Source organism: Meyerozyma guilliermondii, genomic scaffold (assembly GCF_000149425.1).
Source record: "Meyerozyma guilliermondii ATCC 6260 scaffold_1 genomic scaffold, whole genome shotgun sequence".
NCBI lineage: Eukaryota > Fungi > Ascomycota > Pichiomycetes > Serinales > Debaryomycetaceae > Meyerozyma > Meyerozyma guilliermondii.
Window position 1 is genome coordinate 1,853,862 of NW_001809800.1, and position 16,743 is coordinate 1,870,604.

General features: G+C 45.8%; 10 protein-coding genes across 10 annotated transcripts; 3 read left to right on the forward strand and 7 right to left on the reverse strand. All coding sequences in view use genetic code 12, as the record gives it.

The window, feature by feature from the left end:
- Window positions 1–14: 14 nt before the first annotated feature.
- Window positions 15–686, reverse strand: PGUG_01062 (polyamine acetyltransferase; the record flags this gene model as incomplete). The annotated part of the gene is made up of 1 exon (XM_001487635.1): window positions 15–686. The coding sequence occupies one exon, from the start codon at window positions 684–686 to the stop codon at window positions 15–17; it is 672 nt and encodes a 223-aa protein (XP_001487685.1).
- Window positions 687–768: 82 nt separating this feature from the next.
- On the reverse strand, window positions 769–2,061 carry HAT2 (Hat2p; the record flags this gene model as incomplete). Its single annotated transcript, XM_001487636.1, has 1 exon — window positions 769–2,061. One exon carries the CDS (start codon window positions 2,059–2,061, stop codon window positions 769–771), a length of 1,293 nt encoding a protein of 430 aa, XP_001487686.2.
- A 349-nt stretch (window positions 2,062–2,410) lies between these two features.
- PGUG_01064 (uncharacterized protein) lies at window positions 2,411–4,564 on the reverse strand (the record flags this gene model as incomplete). The annotated part of the gene is made up of 1 exon (XM_001487637.1): window positions 2,411–4,564. One exon carries the CDS (start codon window positions 4,562–4,564, stop codon window positions 2,411–2,413), a length of 2,154 nt encoding a protein of 717 aa, XP_001487687.2.
- A 437-nt stretch (window positions 4,565–5,001) lies between these two features.
- On the forward strand, window positions 5,002–5,988 carry PGUG_01065 (uncharacterized protein; the record flags this gene model as incomplete). The annotated part of the gene is made up of 1 exon (XM_001487638.1): window positions 5,002–5,988. The coding sequence occupies one exon, from the start codon at window positions 5,002–5,004 to the stop codon at window positions 5,986–5,988; it is 987 nt and encodes a 328-aa protein (XP_001487688.1).
- A 202-nt stretch (window positions 5,989–6,190) lies between these two features.
- Window positions 6,191–7,066, forward strand: PGUG_01066 (uncharacterized protein; the record flags this gene model as incomplete). The annotated part of the gene is made up of 1 exon (XM_001487639.1): window positions 6,191–7,066. The coding sequence occupies one exon, from the start codon at window positions 6,191–6,193 to the stop codon at window positions 7,064–7,066; it is 876 nt and encodes a 291-aa protein (XP_001487689.2).
- A 21-nt stretch (window positions 7,067–7,087) lies between these two features.
- Window positions 7,088–9,646, reverse strand: PUT3 (Put3p; the record flags this gene model as incomplete). The annotated part of the gene is made up of 1 exon (XM_001487640.1): window positions 7,088–9,646. The coding sequence occupies one exon, from the start codon at window positions 9,644–9,646 to the stop codon at window positions 7,088–7,090; it is 2,559 nt and encodes an 852-aa protein (XP_001487690.2).
- Window positions 9,647–9,920: 274 nt separating this feature from the next.
- On the forward strand, window positions 9,921–11,429 carry PGUG_01068 (leucine-rich repeat domain-containing protein; the record flags this gene model as incomplete). The annotated part of the gene is made up of 1 exon (XM_001487641.1): window positions 9,921–11,429. The coding sequence occupies one exon, from the start codon at window positions 9,921–9,923 to the stop codon at window positions 11,427–11,429; it is 1,509 nt and encodes a 502-aa protein (XP_001487691.2).
- Window positions 11,430–11,654: 225 nt separating this feature from the next.
- On the reverse strand, window positions 11,655–12,371 carry PGUG_01069 (CAP domain-containing protein; the record flags this gene model as incomplete). The annotated part of the gene is made up of 1 exon (XM_001487642.1): window positions 11,655–12,371. One exon carries the CDS (start codon window positions 12,369–12,371, stop codon window positions 11,655–11,657), a length of 717 nt encoding a protein of 238 aa, XP_001487692.2.
- An 805-nt stretch (window positions 12,372–13,176) lies between these two features.
- Window positions 13,177–15,282, reverse strand: PGUG_01070 (ATP-dependent 5'-3' DNA helicase; the record flags this gene model as incomplete). Its single annotated transcript, XM_001487643.1, has 1 exon — window positions 13,177–15,282. The coding sequence occupies one exon, from the start codon at window positions 15,280–15,282 to the stop codon at window positions 13,177–13,179; it is 2,106 nt and encodes a 701-aa protein (XP_001487693.2).
- A 616-nt stretch (window positions 15,283–15,898) lies between these two features.
- On the reverse strand, window positions 15,899–16,735 carry PGUG_01071 (cleavage polyadenylation factor subunit; the record flags this gene model as incomplete). Its single annotated transcript, XM_001487644.1, has 1 exon — window positions 15,899–16,735. The coding sequence occupies one exon, from the start codon at window positions 16,733–16,735 to the stop codon at window positions 15,899–15,901; it is 837 nt and encodes a 278-aa protein (XP_001487694.1).
- Between the last annotated feature and the right edge of the window lie 8 nt (window positions 16,736–16,743).

Here is a 16,743-nt window from a genome sequence, read left to right on the forward strand (position 1 = left end):
ATATGCGCTTGGCTCTAATCTTCCTCTTCAGGTATCAAGTCGATGGTCAAATCATGCCATGTTTCGCCGGCAAACTTGCATTCGCTATGGCCGTGATCGTTGAATCCGATCTTTTCGTAGAATGGCACCAATTCCTTGTGAGCAATGATCACCACCTTATCGCCCAAGTCCTGGTTGGAAAGTTTTTGGATGTAATCGTGCATCAATAACGTCCCCAAGTTATTACCTTGCCAATCAGGATCGATCACCAAAGCATGTATTCCCACGTACCTCGAGCTCTCCTGGTGCCCTGCGTTCTTGTCATTGTCACTTGGCAACGCCATCGACGATTCGGTTATACGGTTAGAATGAATCTTGGTGGCCAAAATATGACCGATTAACGTCTCACTCACCACCGACGAAGTGGGAGGAAGTTCGTCCAAATCGTCTTTTCCGGAGCTCTCGTCGTCATGCTCCTTTTCCCGCTTCTCCGCCACCTCCGGGAGATTTATAGCGTTGTATTTATAGTTGTATTCTCTGATGAATAAGCCCGAACACAACTCGGGACACACGGTGAGTCGATACTCGATTTTTTCACGAGCAGCGCGTTCATGTTCCGGGAATCCCCTGGCCTCTAGCTCCACGCACTTGTCAACATCTTCTACAGTCAATGGCCGTATGCTCAAATTTGGTGGAAAGTCCGACATAGTGTCCGGGTGTTTGAAAAGCAAATGTCATTCGAGCGAGGCGTGTGTGCGCCCAGTGCACCGGCCCCGACCTGGGGAAGTCTTACTCCAAGTCTGACGGCTTGATATGCTCGGGGGTATCGGCGTTTACGAGAGATGATCCCACTTGCCAAAGATGGACGATATTGTCATCTGCTACTGATCCCAAGGTCCAATCTTTATATGGACACCAACTGAGGTCCATTACTCCACCTGTGTGTCCTGCATGCATCATGAAGAGTTCCGGGCACCCATCTTCGGCGTCTTCTTGGGCCTGCTCTTCTCCGATCTTGAAGAGGTCCCAGAGGATCAAACGTCTATCCTGTGAGCCTGTGGCGAGAATTCCGTCTTTGTGTGGTGAAAACTCCATGCTTGTAAGTGCATCGGAATGTCCCATCATTGTATGTAGGAGTCCTTCTTTTTTGGTAGACAGTGAAAGTTTTCTGGTATCTATGAGGCCAATGTTGGAATTGGCGTTTCCAAGAGCCACCAAGTGGTGTGAGAAGGGTGAAAACGAGAGTGTGTTGATGCCTTTGGCTGTATCGTCGTGGTATACCGAGACAGGCGTAGTAGCCGAGGCTCGAATGTCAAACAATCTGAACCGATTATCGTCCGAAACCGAGCCAAAAACATGGGCTTCGTGGCCATGCCACTTGGCATCATTCACTATATCGTCGTGTGAAGTCGTTTTAAAAACCTGCGCTTCATTGGTTGCAATTTTTGAGTAGTCGCTGACAATTGCCGATTTGTCGTCTGAAGACGTAAGTAAATATCCCTTGAGATATGGGTTCCAAGAAAGCCCGTATCCATTCTCGTCGTGGGGTGTATAATGCTGTTTTGCAGCCTTGGAATCGTCGGTTCTGTCGTAGAAATCGATCTCTCCTCCGCCATTGATGGTAGCTACAATGTTCGGGTCTTGTGGCATGTACCTCGCCCGGTTTATCTCGTGGTTGTTTGCAAACTTTTTGGTGATTTTGAGACGAGACATTGGTTTATCACCACTACTTGAAACCGGTATTTGAGTATTGGCAATTTTCAAGTAATTAGTGTCTTCGCCAGAAGTATGTGTGCCCAAAAGTAACGAAGACTCATAAGCATCTCCCTCTATAGTATGCTCGGGAAGCCATTGAATGGTCAAAGATGGCCAAGTTAGCGCAGTTTCGCTCACGAATTCGTACATGTATCGACAGTTTTTCCGCCATAATTGGTATTCTTCGTTTATGCTCAATTCCTCATTGGGCTGGTTTTCGAACTCTGTGGCGGCCGCCACGGCTTCAGCTGCCTCTTGAATCGACATGCGTGCTACAAGTGTGAAGTGTTTGCTGAAATCCACGCGTATTACACCCACACACCACATATAGCTCCGGCGGCTACTTGTAGTTACTCTATCATATTACACTAAACTATTTTGTGGTAAGCTCGATCTCCGGTCGGCGGTGTCGACGTCGAGCAGCCACGCCGATGTAGACAGTGTAGGGAGGTTATTTTCGTAGTGGTCAATGACTTTGAGTGCATCAGAGATATGCTCAAAGTATGGGGTATTAGGCTCAGTCAAGTTGTAGATATCACTTGTAGCCGTACCAATGGATCCTGTGGTCGATGGAGGACGGAATGGGTTTGTGGAATAGTACCCCAAAATGTTCAAATCATTAAATAGACGTTTCTCCAACCCAGTATTCTTGAGCCTATACCGAATCTTTTCATCCTTATGGACTCGGACAAAAAATGAAAAAGATTCCTCGCTTGCGATATCCTTCCAACAACGTGGTGAGCATCTGTGCAGCAGACGAGTCCAATCCACTCATTCCCTTAAAGTCAAATATTACGTACTGGGTCTGTGTTCTCGTACGTTTTGTAGCTGGATGTACTCTTGTTGAACCGTATAACTCCAAGCGCCGGAGTCGGGCTTGCAAATCGTTGGTATTGGTAAATGTTAACGGCTCGGGAATACGTATGATAAGGCACCCCTCGACTTCCTCGAGCACATCTTTATTGAGGTGTCTTGAGAACTCATCGGTGAAGAAATTGAGGGTTTGAGATGGCTGTTTTTCAGCAGTTGTATCCAGAGTGGTCAACGAGTCCGAGACAAAATCAGCAGCAACAAAATGGTTGGTGTTTGGGAACCGGCCCAAAATTTGGATTCTTGATGATGCTGAATGTTTAATCACCCGGATCAACAGATAGATCAAGCCGACCGCTATTCCTGCTTCCATAGAAACGAAAACGGTGGTCAACACTGTTACAAAAAACGTCACCAATTCATTGTATCCACGAGCCCTCCAATGAAAGTAAATGTCGTACGGAGCTTCTTCAATCAACAGAATACCAATGGTAGCGGTGACAACACTCAAGATACACTTTGGAATGTAGTAAAGGAAGTCAAGAAGACATAGCATGGTGAGAAGAGCAAAAAGACCCATTATAGCACCCAGAACCGTGGTTTTCGCACTCATGGCGTTTATCTTGGATCTTCCGTATCCACCAAAAGCAGGAAGTGCACCAAAGAGCGAGCCGATAATATTGATGAATCCAAGGGCCACAAGTTCACGATTGGATGAGATTGGAAGATCATAGGTTGATCCCAAAGATTTCAGGGCCGTTGTCGATTCGAAAAATCCCAACATTGCACATAAAAACCCAGAAGTACCCACAGCTTTAAATAGAGGCCAACGATGTGGCGATAATGGGTTATAAAGTATGGCTCCATTTTCGTCGACGTCGCGCTTAATTCTTCCAACGATTTGCACGCCGCCTTCATTCCAATGAAACTGCGAGTTCAACCAGGTGGCTATAGCGACCGTTACCAAGATTTCCGGAAAGTAGGTGATTTTGCGAGCGTATTGACTTTTGGTTTTGGAGATGATTTTTTTGAAGGTTCGCATCGAAATCACCGCTATTAACCCCACCAAACTTATTTTGAACGTTAGCATATGGGTGTGATGAAGATTGCTAACGACAAACTTGGCCTTGTCGAAGCATGTATGTATTTCGTCGCCGGTTTCGCTAGCGTGTTTCAAAGCGTCTGTAAGGCCCAACATGTCGACACTCGCACCCACTGCCATGATGATTCCAACACCACTAATAAAGCCTTTCAAAAGCGAGCCATTGAGGACATTGTCGAGAAACCCAAACCTGCCGAGACCAAATCCTAATAGGGTAGCACCACTAATAAAAGTCATCACCACGACCAAGTCCATAGGATCGAGTTTTTTCTTGTGGTGGATTAACGGCTCTACTGCCTGTCCCACTATCAACGAGATGGCGGCTTCTGGGCCAGTGATCATCTGCGGAACGCTTCCAAATACCATGTAGATGAGCGGAGCAATGGTCAACGAGAGCAATCCGCACACAATTGGTACGTGGGCTAAAGACGAAGCATAGGAAAGTGAGAGTGGGAGCTGGAAAAATACCAACGATAATCCACCAATGAGGTCTCCGACAAAGTAAGACAAGTCGTATTTGAATATCCACGACGCAATGGGAAGATAGTATGGAAGAATCTCAGACCACTCCAAATGGTCCAATTGGTGAGGATGCGGTAGCTCGCCATGTAGATGGTCAGCCACATTGGAATCGACCACTCCAGAAGAATGGAACACCACCGACTGAACATCGTCTTGTTGGGTGAATCTGGCGGAGGAAAATCCATGGTTTGGCTCATCCCGACCCAGAGTTGGTGGTGACTCCTCGGCTCGACTCCTTATTGATGAGTAGACATCTCGCTCTCGGGCACTTAGTAATGGCTGGCGTTCCTTATTAACTCTTGTTTGCGAAACGGGCCGTCGACTGGGTGAGGGACTGCTCATTCTCTGATCATCTTTGGGAGATTTTATGGGCGGAGAGCCAATTGGTTTGGACATAGAACCAAAATAGTCATCGGCGTCCAAAGCGAAGCCGCTGTGGGATGCAGGAGCGTCGTTACGCGCGGTGGCCGCCGTGGTTGCAAGTTGCAGCCGTGTGGACCGTTCGCGGCGGAAGGTAGTTGGTGATAGGGAGATTGAGTGGCGAGAAAGGAAAAGGAAACAACAAGCAAATTAAGATATGGGGGAAGGGGGGAGGGTTCATTAACAGTAATGAGAAAAAAAGAGTCATTTGTTTTCTTTTTGAAGATTGTGTGATCGTCACAAACTCGCAAGCTCCTCACTTAAACCGTCTTTTCCTTTTCGTCAACTTTTCTCTCGTCAACTCTACCATTCCTCTTTACTGACTCCTTAACCGTTGCTGATAATTTGGTGTTTCGTGTCCTGCATACACTGCTCCCTCGCCGATACCGGATTTTTCATCGCCTGACTCACCAATGAAGTACATCCAGAAGCGTCTCTTCTCCCTCACGAGGAGATGTCTCGATTCGCTTGTCTTTGTGGAAACGGCTAGCGGAAAGGTTACCTCGGGGTCTCTTTCCACCATCACAGCTGCAGCGCAATTGGGTGAGCCTGTAACTGCGTTGGTTGCGGGAAGTGAAGGAGAAGGTGTTTCGAAGCAAGCTGCCGGTATAGAAGGTGTTTCGAATGTTCTCGTGGCCAAGGACGCCAAGTTTGATCACTATTTGGCGGAAGAGTTGTCGCCATTGATTAAAAGTGTCATTGAATCTCGTAATTTTTCACACTTTGTCACACCATCCTCAGCCGTTGGAAAGTCGTTGCTTCCACGTCTTGGAGCAATTATGGACCTCCAGCCGGTGAGCGAGATCATCAAGGTGGAAGCTAAGGATACATTTGTGCGCCCTATATACGCAGGCAATGCATTGGCGACGGTCAAGTCGAATGAAAAGACAATTCTTTTCAGTGTCAGACCTTCTGCTTTCGCTCCAGCTGCTACTGGTAGCGCTGAGGTTCCTATAGAGGAGATAAGTGCCGACACAGACTCACAGTCTCGGACGGAATTTGTTTCAGAAGATTTGGTTACTTCCGAAAGACCAGATTTAGGTTCTGCTAAAATCGTGGTAGCAGGCGGACGAGGACTTAAAGACAAGGAAACTTTCGACAAGTTGCTAGAGCCCTTGGCTACCAAGCTCAATGCTGCCGTTGGAGCCTCTAGAGCAGCAGTAGATGCTGGATACTGTGATAATTCATTGCAAATTGGTCAAACAGGCAAGGTTGTGGCCCCGGATTTGTACATAGGTATTGGTATTTCCGGTGCCATCCAGCATTTGGCCGGAATGAAGGACTCCAAGACCATCGTTGCCATCAATAAGGACCCAGAAGCTCCACTTTTCAACGTTGCCGATATCGGGTTGGTAGCCGACTTGAACGAGTCGTTAGCCGAGTTGACGGAAAAGTTGTAAAAACAATATAATGTGCAAAAAACAATACAATGTGATAAAAACAATACAATGTGATATTTGTAGAGAAGAAGGGACTTTCTTCTTCATCGACAAATTTTTTTGATCTTCAATTCCTTTTGGTTTCCCTTGGTCTCTCTTCTCCTTCCTGCACACACGCACACTACATCCTCTCAGCCGTTCTGCTCTCTTTAATCTCATCATCATGAACACAGAACCACGCACCGGTGTCCAGCTCGAGCGTGAGCGGGTCACCTGCTTGCTCCTCATCAATACCCAACTCATGAAAAAGGCTATAAACTTATATGTCAACATTCTTACAAATCAACAAGCTCTTCAGCTGCTCCCGCCTCAGAACAAACAGTCGATAATTGAGCTGTATCAAAATTGTACCCGTAGACTTCATTGCAATTTAGCAGTTCTTTCAACTGTGCACGAGAAATACCACTCGACCGTGCCTCTGCTGGCTCAACCAAACAAACCTCAGTTTCCAGTCATCATGTCGGCTCCACCAGATATGCCAGAACTCAACCAACTTTACACCAAATTGCAAGAATTATATCCAGATGCGGTCCGGTTCTTGAAGATGAAATACCAGCAGTTGCGCAAACAGGCTCAGGGGTCGCCGGTGGGTCAGATGCCTGGAATGCAAAACATGCAAAACATGCCTCAAAATACCCAAAGTATGCCGCAAAATACCCAAAACATGCCACAAGGTATGGCTCAAAATAAACCACAAGGTATGCCGCAAAACATTCCCCAGAACATGCAAAACATGTCGAATATGCTGAACATGTCGAACGTGCCAATGCCTCAAAACATCATGCAACAAACACCCACCTACTCGCCGGCTCTATCCCAGGCTCTGCAGCCCGCCATGACACCCAGTAGCGCCACTTTTGGCGGCGGAAATAAAGACGACTTTATGATGCCTTCGCAGCAGTCGCAGTTTTCGGGCTTTAATCCACAGGCAGTGAACTCGGGCTACCAGAACGTATCGCAAGAACCTCAGATGCTGGCCATGTCGCCACAGCAGATACTCCAGCAGGCCAATACCGGGACCATGGACTTCTACTCGTGAATTTATTTTGGTCTATTACTATCAATCGTCCATCGCCTGGAACTCATCGTTGACAATGTCGTTATAGCCCCCAAGGCTTGTCGATGGAAACTCCAAATCCCGCCCTTCGTCGGGGTTCCACGCCGTATTGGTGGGACCCATATTCAACCACACCGCTTCATGGGTGATTTCGTTCCACAATTTGTGCTCTTCGCTGGAAAATGCGAATCCTTCAATGTCCGCCAAATCGCCGTTGTTATTGGGCAAAATCTGTGGTGCCAAATCGGTGTCGGCATGCATTCCTATGGCTGTGTCTTGCGGAAGAGGCTCGTGGTCCGGAACGAATCCGTGGCTAAATTCAGTACTATCATTGTTCAGCGACGTTGCACTGCTGGTCGCTTCTCGAACATCATCGCCATGTTTCTCCACTAAATCAGTCATCACCCCGTTAAAGTCCAACAGACTGATCAATTTGACAAGCTGGGCCCGCCGAAGCGCAGCGGGATAATTGCCAAGACGTTTCATTTTGGTGAAAATGGTGAGTGCGTGGTCAAGGTGTACTTTTGTAGCCTCATGAACGCCAAATGAGGCACTGAACAATATGAGCGTCGACGACGACGTAAAGAGGTACTCTCTGTCCATCCAGCCAAAAAGAGCCACCATGTTTTCCGGAACGAGAGCCCAAATGGATCTTATGGTGTTTATGGATGCTTGAAACGAAGCGTTGAGTAACATCGATACGTTCTTGGGATACTTGGTGAGGTCGATGTACTTGTTGGTGCTGCTGTGTGATTGGAGCTCCTGCAATTTCTTTGTAGCAAAATGGAAGAGAAGCGGTCGAACAGCGAGGTTCATGCCTTGAAAATATTCCGTCATGAGGTTGACGATAAGACGAGATACTTTTATGTCGTCGTCGCCGTAATTAACCTGAAGAAACTCGGGCAATGCTGACTTCCAGTTGAGTAACTTGTGGACAAGCTCTGAAACCACCGGTAAAATATTGACGGTGGGTTGTTTGGTGTATAACGATGATAAAATAATTGCGTTTATCTGGGTGATAAGAACACAATTGTTGATATACTCAGCGGGTGGAAAAATGTATAAATCAGAGTTCCCATCGCCGTGGTCGGTTAAACCCAAATTTTGAGGAAGTTCCGTCGATACGCTATCGTCGGTGAAACTGAGAGGAAGTCCCGCTTTCGAAGAGAGCATCCGCTCATACATATAAACGGTCCACCAAACCCGGCGTCGATGTTCCAATTCGTACTTGTTTAGCAGACCTTTTTCCGCATCTACGTGCCATCCAAGTATGAGCGCCGAACGAAGTGCCAACCCGAAATAAAAGTAGGATGCAATGGTACAGTCTGCCACTTGAAGGTAGAACGCATAGAGCAAGATGACTTCAATTCCTCCATCTTTGGTGGTGTTGTCGATGGCTCCCGATGCAAACAAGCCAGTGAACAACTCGGATGCCTGATAGAAGAATTGTGAGCCTGGAAGGGTATTTTTTTTGTGGGTTTTGGTTTCGTGCTGGTACGGCTGTTTCACTTGTGAGCTCAGTTCTGTGCCCAAGTACATTTCTCCCACGGCAAAGATGAGCATTACTTTGCAGAACCAGAGGGTTTCGAGAATGGCATCGTCCTCGGTGGAATTGACGAGCGACTGGTCATAATTACGCTTGAGAATTTTCATATTTGCAGCGGTGTCGCCGGCGTACAAATTCATAAGGAACAGCTTGACGAGACCCTCGTTAAAGAAATAGAAACATCCATCGTTGTAGTTGACAAATGTATCGACGAGAAGCATGGCGTAGGAGTAAGATGGCATGGTGAAATTAATGGAAAGTCCCGGGCGCGTATTTGTTTTTGCCAAGGTGATTTTGTAGGCGTTTCCCTCTTTTTCAAGTATTCTGGTTTCTCTCTCGCTCAGCGGGTAGTGGCTCGAGTCTACGTTGACTGGAGGATCCATAGAGGTGGTGGTGGTGGAGGCAGTGGATGTCTTGGGGGACCGTTTAGGGTCAATGAACAAGCTGGAACTTGCAAAAGCAGGCACCATATTCTGGATCTCCAACCCAAATAGCGTCATGGAAGACGGTCCCACATAGAGTTTTTCGCCGGTTCGGGCGTGGATAAGGCGACCATACTTGTCCAAGGTAGGGTGAATAATATCAGCTACCGAGCTCGTGGTGAACATATTGAAATTAGGGTCCTTTTCAGGAGGTTGGGTTTCGAACGAATGGTGGTTATTGGACCTATGAAATAGCGAATTGTGTTCAAATGTCTTGGTTACGTCGGCCGAGTCTTTTGCAATTTGCGGCATGGTTTCGTGTTGTTTCAAATCATTTCGGAGCGCAGCATTGTCTCGCTTTAGTCGTCCTATGTCCTGGTGTAGCTTCGTCAAGTACTTTAAAGACACCACCACCTTCTTATCTCCCTCCACGTACTCGCAACGGGTCTTTGCAAGAACGCATTTTTTGCACGGATCGCCGCCCGGGCATCGGATGTGTCTCATTCTGCACCTGATACATGCCAAGGGGGTCCGCTTCTTGGAACTTTGGTCCTCGAGGTCTGCGGGGAGACCTTCAATGGTATTGGTGTCCATATACTCTGATTCTTGTGATGGATTCCTGTGCTCATCGGAGCGGCTCACATCCAACACCGCGAGTACGGGGAAGAAGTGAGGGTGAGTAATACGAGCAATTGCGAGGGCATTAGTGAGTGAAAAGGGTTAATACTGGACTCTATAAGCTCCAAAAAGAGAATAATCCTTAGTTGAGTCTTTTGTTTCTTATTCTTTTCGTTTTTATCTCGTTCTTATTTTCCTTCTTATTTCGTTCGATTTCGTTCTTATTCGGTTTGTCTTGTCATGGTCAATTATGCAGCTAACTGACCTTCCCGACGAAGTTGTCGCTCGAGTATTCTCGTATGTGCTGCCCAATGTGCTCCACGACAAGTTTTTGCCGTCTAAAAGTTGGGATACTCTTTCTGGTTTGCAGCTACTTGCCTACAAGTCCATCGTTTCGGGGACAATTATCGTACGCGGTGGCAACCACACAAACAAAATGGATTCAGTGGGACTCTTTCACACTCAAACCGAGTTGAAATCCGCATTCACAATCAAAACCATGGAACGTGGCTACGACACAATTCGAGATTTGATAATGTACAATATGAAGTCACAAACTCCGGTGCTTCCTGTTGAGCTAGGCTTATACTATCGGTCCGATGGCCACGAGACAGAAGAGTACGTGGTGAGTGAATTGAGGGCAATGGTCAAAATCTTGGAATTATTGGCGGTGGGCTACCTGCTGGCTATCCCAGTAGTCAATGTCCAATTAGAGCACAATGCCGATCCAAGTCCAACCCTTAAGTCATTACGACGTAAAGTCACCAATCGAATGCTGGCGCTCGATAAGCGTTTGTGCAAAGTTTTGTTTGCTCGAGAATTTGCAGCATCTCCATTTTACGATCACCTTCAGTTCATGTCTTCGCGGTTTGAAAACTTGAAACAAATTCATTTTTGGAACGACGGCATTCGAGATATCTCTTTGCCTCGAGTCGCTTCATGTGCGCCGAACCTACAAGTGTTGGATCTCTCGGGAAATTCCATATCGAATTTGGTGAGAGTACCGGTTTCCGAATCGATTACTGTTTTGAGAGTCAGAGCAAATGGCCTAACTTCGCTCGAGGGTCTCGAGTTCAAGTCCTGTGGTTCGTTGCGTGTTCTTGATGCCTCTGTGAACGATATTGGTTCGCTTGAAGGAGTGTTTTTACCTCCCTCGATTCGAAACTTGGACGTTAGTTTCAACGCTATTGCCAAGGTGGGACTCATTATGTTGCCAGCCAACTTAGAGACTCTCAAATTATCAAAAAACAGCATTCTGTCGTTGACTCATCTAGAACTTCCGCCGTCGCTCCAGAAACTCCAGCTCGATTCCAACAATATCACGGCGCTTCCAATTGACTTTTTTCACCATACTCATAAATTGACAGTCTTGGATCTCTCAGATAACAAAATTGACGATTTGGACGAATTGGGTCAGCTTCCTGACTCATTACAACACCTTAAGTTGGATGGAAACCAAATCGACTACAGTAATCTCTCCAACATTTTGCAGCCAAATTTGCGAACATTATCCATGGCATCCACTGGGCTCGTTTCATTGACCCATTTAAATTTCCCGCCATACCTTTCTGATATCAATTTTTCCAAGAATGAAATCAGCGAGTTGGCACATATCAAGTTTGGACCCCATTTAGCCAAACTTGACCTCTCCTATAATAGGTTGGAAAGTTATAATCCTGCACAGCAAAAGCTCGATATACCCGCTACGGCGATGGTTATACTAGAGCATAATTCACTAAAAGATGAGGTAGAGAAGTAAACTATAGAGAAGGAGCTTAAAGTAATTGAAGAAGAAGCTAGAAAGTGTAGAGAAACCACTTCTATAACTTGATTGCAGGGTATAGTTCTGATGCGATGGCTAGTATGAAGAAGTCTCTTAAACAAGTAAATCAAACTATATACTGAGAAACTAAATGGGATATCAATCCTAACGTTTTAAACCTAATAACCATCCATGTTGAAGTAAATGCACACAACTTTGCGATTACTGAGGAGGAAGCACATTGGCCTTAGTTTCGCCAACCATGTTGCCAGATGGGTCGTACGAGCAAATGATGTAGTGACCCCAGTTCTTGGCAGAACAGTCCTTGATAGCACATCCCAATTTGGTGGTGTCCTTCCATACCACTTGTGTAAAGTGGTCGTAAGTTGAGCCCGAGTTGTAGTCGAAATTGTCACCCTCAGCGTACCAAGCGTCGAGAGCAGACACACCATCACTGTAGCCAACCGCGAGATTCTCACCATACTCACCACCAGAATGGGTCAATTGACCAGAACAGTCGTACTTGTCGGCGTAAGCCTGGGCGTATTCATAGACATCTTTGTCCCAGCTCAACTTTCCGGCCAGGTGAAGTGCTCTTTTTTCGTTATGGGCATCCAAGATGTTCTTGGCAAAGGTGGCATCGAGACCAGAAGACTTGGCGATGTCGGCGTAGATGGGGTCATCACTAGAAGACGACGAAGATGCTGCTGGTTCATCAGTCGAGGTCGTAGCAGGCTTAGACGAAGTAGACGAAGTTTTAGTTACGAGAGTGGTTGGGGTTTGTTGGGTGGTTGGAGTCTGTTCACCTTCAGTCTGTAAACCGACCTGGGTAGTACCAACAGCGCCGTTAACGGTGGTAATGTGATATTCAGTAACGTAGACGGTCTTTGCAGTCACCACGGAGGCGAGAGCCAAGGCGGCGGAAAATGATAACTTCATAATAAAGGAATGAGAAACTGACTCGAATGGATTGACTGAATTAACTCAGAAGGAATGTTTGGTCAAGTCAAGGAATGAAGACTAAGATGACCTTAAGGAATGAATGAAGATGAGGAGGAGTCCAGGATATTTATACGCAAGCCACGTTTGATGTGAAAACGATAAAAAAAAAAACAAATGGTTCTAGAGTGCCGTCGCATATGTAGGTAATATCTGCGGGGGTTTCACAACGGGATTGCATGAAAACGCGCTGATCGGAAACACGTTTCAGAAGGGGAACAAACGCGCCCAGGCTGCGCCAAAGTTTAGCACCATCGCACATAATCGCAGAAAAACGCGTAGTACACAGGCGCCGAGCATTGTATATTCGCTGGGCATGAGCACCGTTCGAGACTAATGGTTTGCATTTCCGTGCTCATATCTTGGCCAGGCCAAGCCCGTCTAGACATCGGTTACCAGAGATGGCAAATTGATGATCGGCAGGAGGTTAGTAGCGTGGTCAAACTTTATCTCATATTGACATTTTTTGTGTACACTTTGATCCGATTGGTGAACAAAAATTGTCTCATTTTCACATCCTCATTCTCATATCAATTTTCGTCTCTCTCATTTCGCAGTCTCATTTTCAATTTTTGTCTCATTCTCATTTCTATTTTCGGTCTCATTTCTCATTCTCATTCTCATTCTCATTTTTCGGTCTCATTCTCATTCCATTCTCAGTGTCGCTCTAACTTTCCTTCGCACTTCACTTACTAATTCTCATCTTCTCTAAACCTTAATTCGCAACCTTAATTCAACCTTAATCTCATTCCGGGTACCTTAACGTAAACTCAGATTCTGCAAAAGAAGCCCAATCCTGTAAAAACTTTACCCCACTATTAGCCATCAATTCCATATCACCAATAACGCACAAGTGCCGTTTTGGTCTGGTCATTGCAACATTGAGTCTTCTCTTGTCACGAAGAAACCCAATCTCTCCTTCATCGTTGCTCCTGACGAGCGAAATCAAAATTGCTTCCTTCTCTCGGCCTTGAAACCCGTCCACCGTTGACACTTCAACCGCCGGATTCTGCAAGATTTTTTTGATTATTCCCACCTGCGAGCTGTATGGGGTTATGATCCCAATTGACTCGGCTGTTACTCCGGCATCTATTAACCGGTGGGTATGTTGTACCACCAACTCCGCCTCATGCTCGTTGTATTTGGAGCCCGTGGTATCATCGTCTGTTTGATCATTGAAGCCTTGGCCTTGAGTATCGTACCAAATACATACTTCGGTGGTGTCGTCATTGTGCATAACATCTGTCATATCTGCAAGCGAGATGTCAGCTACAGATTCATGCGCAAGCAATTTACCGCCGTAGAGTTCTCGACTAGGAAACGTCATGATCTGCGTATTCATCCGATATTGGGTGTCTAGAAGCTGCTTGTACTTGGCACCGCCGAGTCCGATCAACCGATCAAAGAGGGTGTGTTCTAGACTGTATTTTAGACGTAGATCTTTGAGTCGATCACCGACTTCTTTCTTTTCTCTCTTTTTTTTCTCCTCGCTCTTTACCGTTGGGGGAAGCTGCATGTTGTCGCCAGCAATCACCAACCGCTTGAATCCAAGGTGGTTGACGAGTGGAATCCAACATTGTGGTTCCATCGACTGCGAAACTTCATCGATGATTATGGTATCAAAAAGTGGCTTTTCTGGCCCAAACGCTTGGTCCTTATATATCGAGGTCAACTCATAAGAACCAGACCCATGCAACGTAGACAACACAACCTGGGCTCCAACCACAAGATCTTGAACAACCTTCTTTTCGCGAATGCGAAGTTCTTTCTTCAACTGTTTCAATTCACTATAGAGGGCTCTTCGTTCTCCATATCGCTTGGTCTTTTTGATTTGCTTGAGTGTATCACTTATATCGGTCTCGATGTCTTGGAGAATTGACTTGCTATCGTTGGTAGAACCGTAGTTGGTTTTGGACATTACATCCAACGAATGCTGCAAATTCGCATTTAATAGTCGAGCAGGATGGCCTATTCGAATAAGTTTTTCAGGGTTTCCCTTGATTTTTCTCTTTTTCTTTTTGGTATCCAACTCTTCCGTGAATGCTGGGGAAAGTCGCTCGAGAATTGTGTCAACAGAAATGTTCGATGGCCCACAAACGAGCACTCGTTCACCTCGGTTGAATGTGAGCTGCTTGATGAGTTCTATCAACGTATACGTTTTACCAGTGCCTGGAGGACCGTGGATTATCGTTATTGGTGAACTATTCAACGCAAATGAAATGGCGTTTTGCTGGGAAGTATTGAGCTGAGAATCAAAGAAGACAGTTTGTGTCTTTGGTGTGGGAGAGATGTGCGGTTCGATTTCGCCCAAAAGCACCCGGTGAATCACATTCTTTTTGGCATCATTGAGCTCGGAAAGCTTTCCCAAGGCGCTGTTCATTCGTTTGTAAGTAATGGAGTTGGTGAGCTTGACGATCCAGATTTTTGTTGACTCATTAGCGGTATTGTTGTACAAGCCGAGCTCATTATCGTCGTCCTCCACAGCAGCAACAATGCTGTTCGACGAGATCTTTGTTATCACGGCATCTACGGCATCAGAAGTATCTTTTTGAGGTTCTGTGGAATTTTTCATGGTGTCGATTCGAACAATATCGCCGACTCGAAGCGACCCGGTTGAAAATTCTGTATTTTCGCCTCTTACCGAAGGATCAAGGGTCAATTCCATCAATAGTTTGCCACCAAGTCCTGTTCTTATTCCATGGACAACCAAGTTCACCACAGCTAGTCCCAATTTGGCAAGCTTTTTTGGAGAGTATGATGAAAGATATTCCAGAGTCAACTCCGAATCTGCTTGTTGCTCCAATTGCAAAGCAGCTTTGAAATCCAGTACCAATTCATTCTGTAGAGACATCAGGAAGTTAGTATTTACGATGAATGTCTACGTCTGTTTGCATCAGTTTTTCGTAGAAACACCACAATGGTGGTCCCATGCATCTTGATGCCATTGCTGTATGATCCGCTGATGTACCAGACGTAGAGGTAAGATACAATGAAGGATCACGTACTGTGTACTCTAGTCATTGACTAGTAAATGAAATGCGAACGATAGTTCGCATTTTGTCGCAACTCAGGTCAGAGTAGCTGGAGGTTGCAATTTATTTGTGAGAAGAGTTTTGAAGCCTAGAAGTTGTAGGACTTATCTATTTCATTCGTGTTACTTCTTTCTACAATATTTCAAGATTTTATGAATAAATTCAATTTTTTTATCATTATGATTTTTTCTATAATTGTCAATTTTTGCAACAATTAGAATATCTGAGAAATTACATTAATGAAAATTTTGACCAAATCTTCACTCACCTAGTCAAACCATGAACATGTCTCATACTGTAACAATTATAAACTTCTTCCAATTCATTTCACTCATCCTCCACCAATTCAAGTCTTTCAAGTACCTGACCTACATTCCACCTACATTCATCCACTTTTCCACTTTTTACTTTTTCCATTATCAACTATATTACATGCTACCTCCGGCCGGGTGGAGGTGGCGGTGGGACAAAGTTCCCGCCCTGTCTGTTGTTAAAATTGGGCATAGGCATTCCAGGCGGCATCATACCCATAGGCGGCATTCCGGGTGGCATTCCAGGCATCATTCCCATTGGGGGCATTCCCATTGGTGGTGCCATGTTACCATTATTGTTCTGCCCGTTGGGCTTGGGAGGAGGTCCACCGCCACCCATTAATTGTGCCATCAATTTTTGAGGATTAAATTCGCCTCGTAATTTGTCTTGCTTGCAACAGTAGGCAGTCCATGAAAATTCGTCGAATCCATAGTTGAAATAATCAGATATATCTGCACCCGGGAACCGCCATGGCTTGTCTTTGAGCTTTTCCAAGTCCACCTGAGTCAATGGCTTGCCATCAAGTTCGGCAACTGCATTTACATCGACAGTGGTGGGTTTGGAGGAATCCTTGGCCACCACTGCATTCGACTTATTCTGGTCCTCGGCGTCTGTAACTGCGTCTATGGTGTCGTTATGGGTCCCAGAGCTCGTGGTGGCCGTGCTGGGCTTGGAACCGGTGTCGCCAATGACAAATTCAATGTCATCGTCGGAATCTTCTTCTTCGTCAGAATCATCATTCTCGTTTTTTGAAGGTGCTGGAACGGTTTCTTTGACCTCGACCGATGGCGCTGTCTTCTGCTTCTTCTGGACTGGCTGCTCGTTCTCGTCGGAACCATAGAGAAAGTCGTCGTCGTCGTCACTCTGTGGCGGCATATTGAAGTTGTAATCTTTACATAAATGAGAATCTAACATAATTGTTGCACACCTGTGCACCCACATTAAATCGCTATAGTACATCGTTTAGT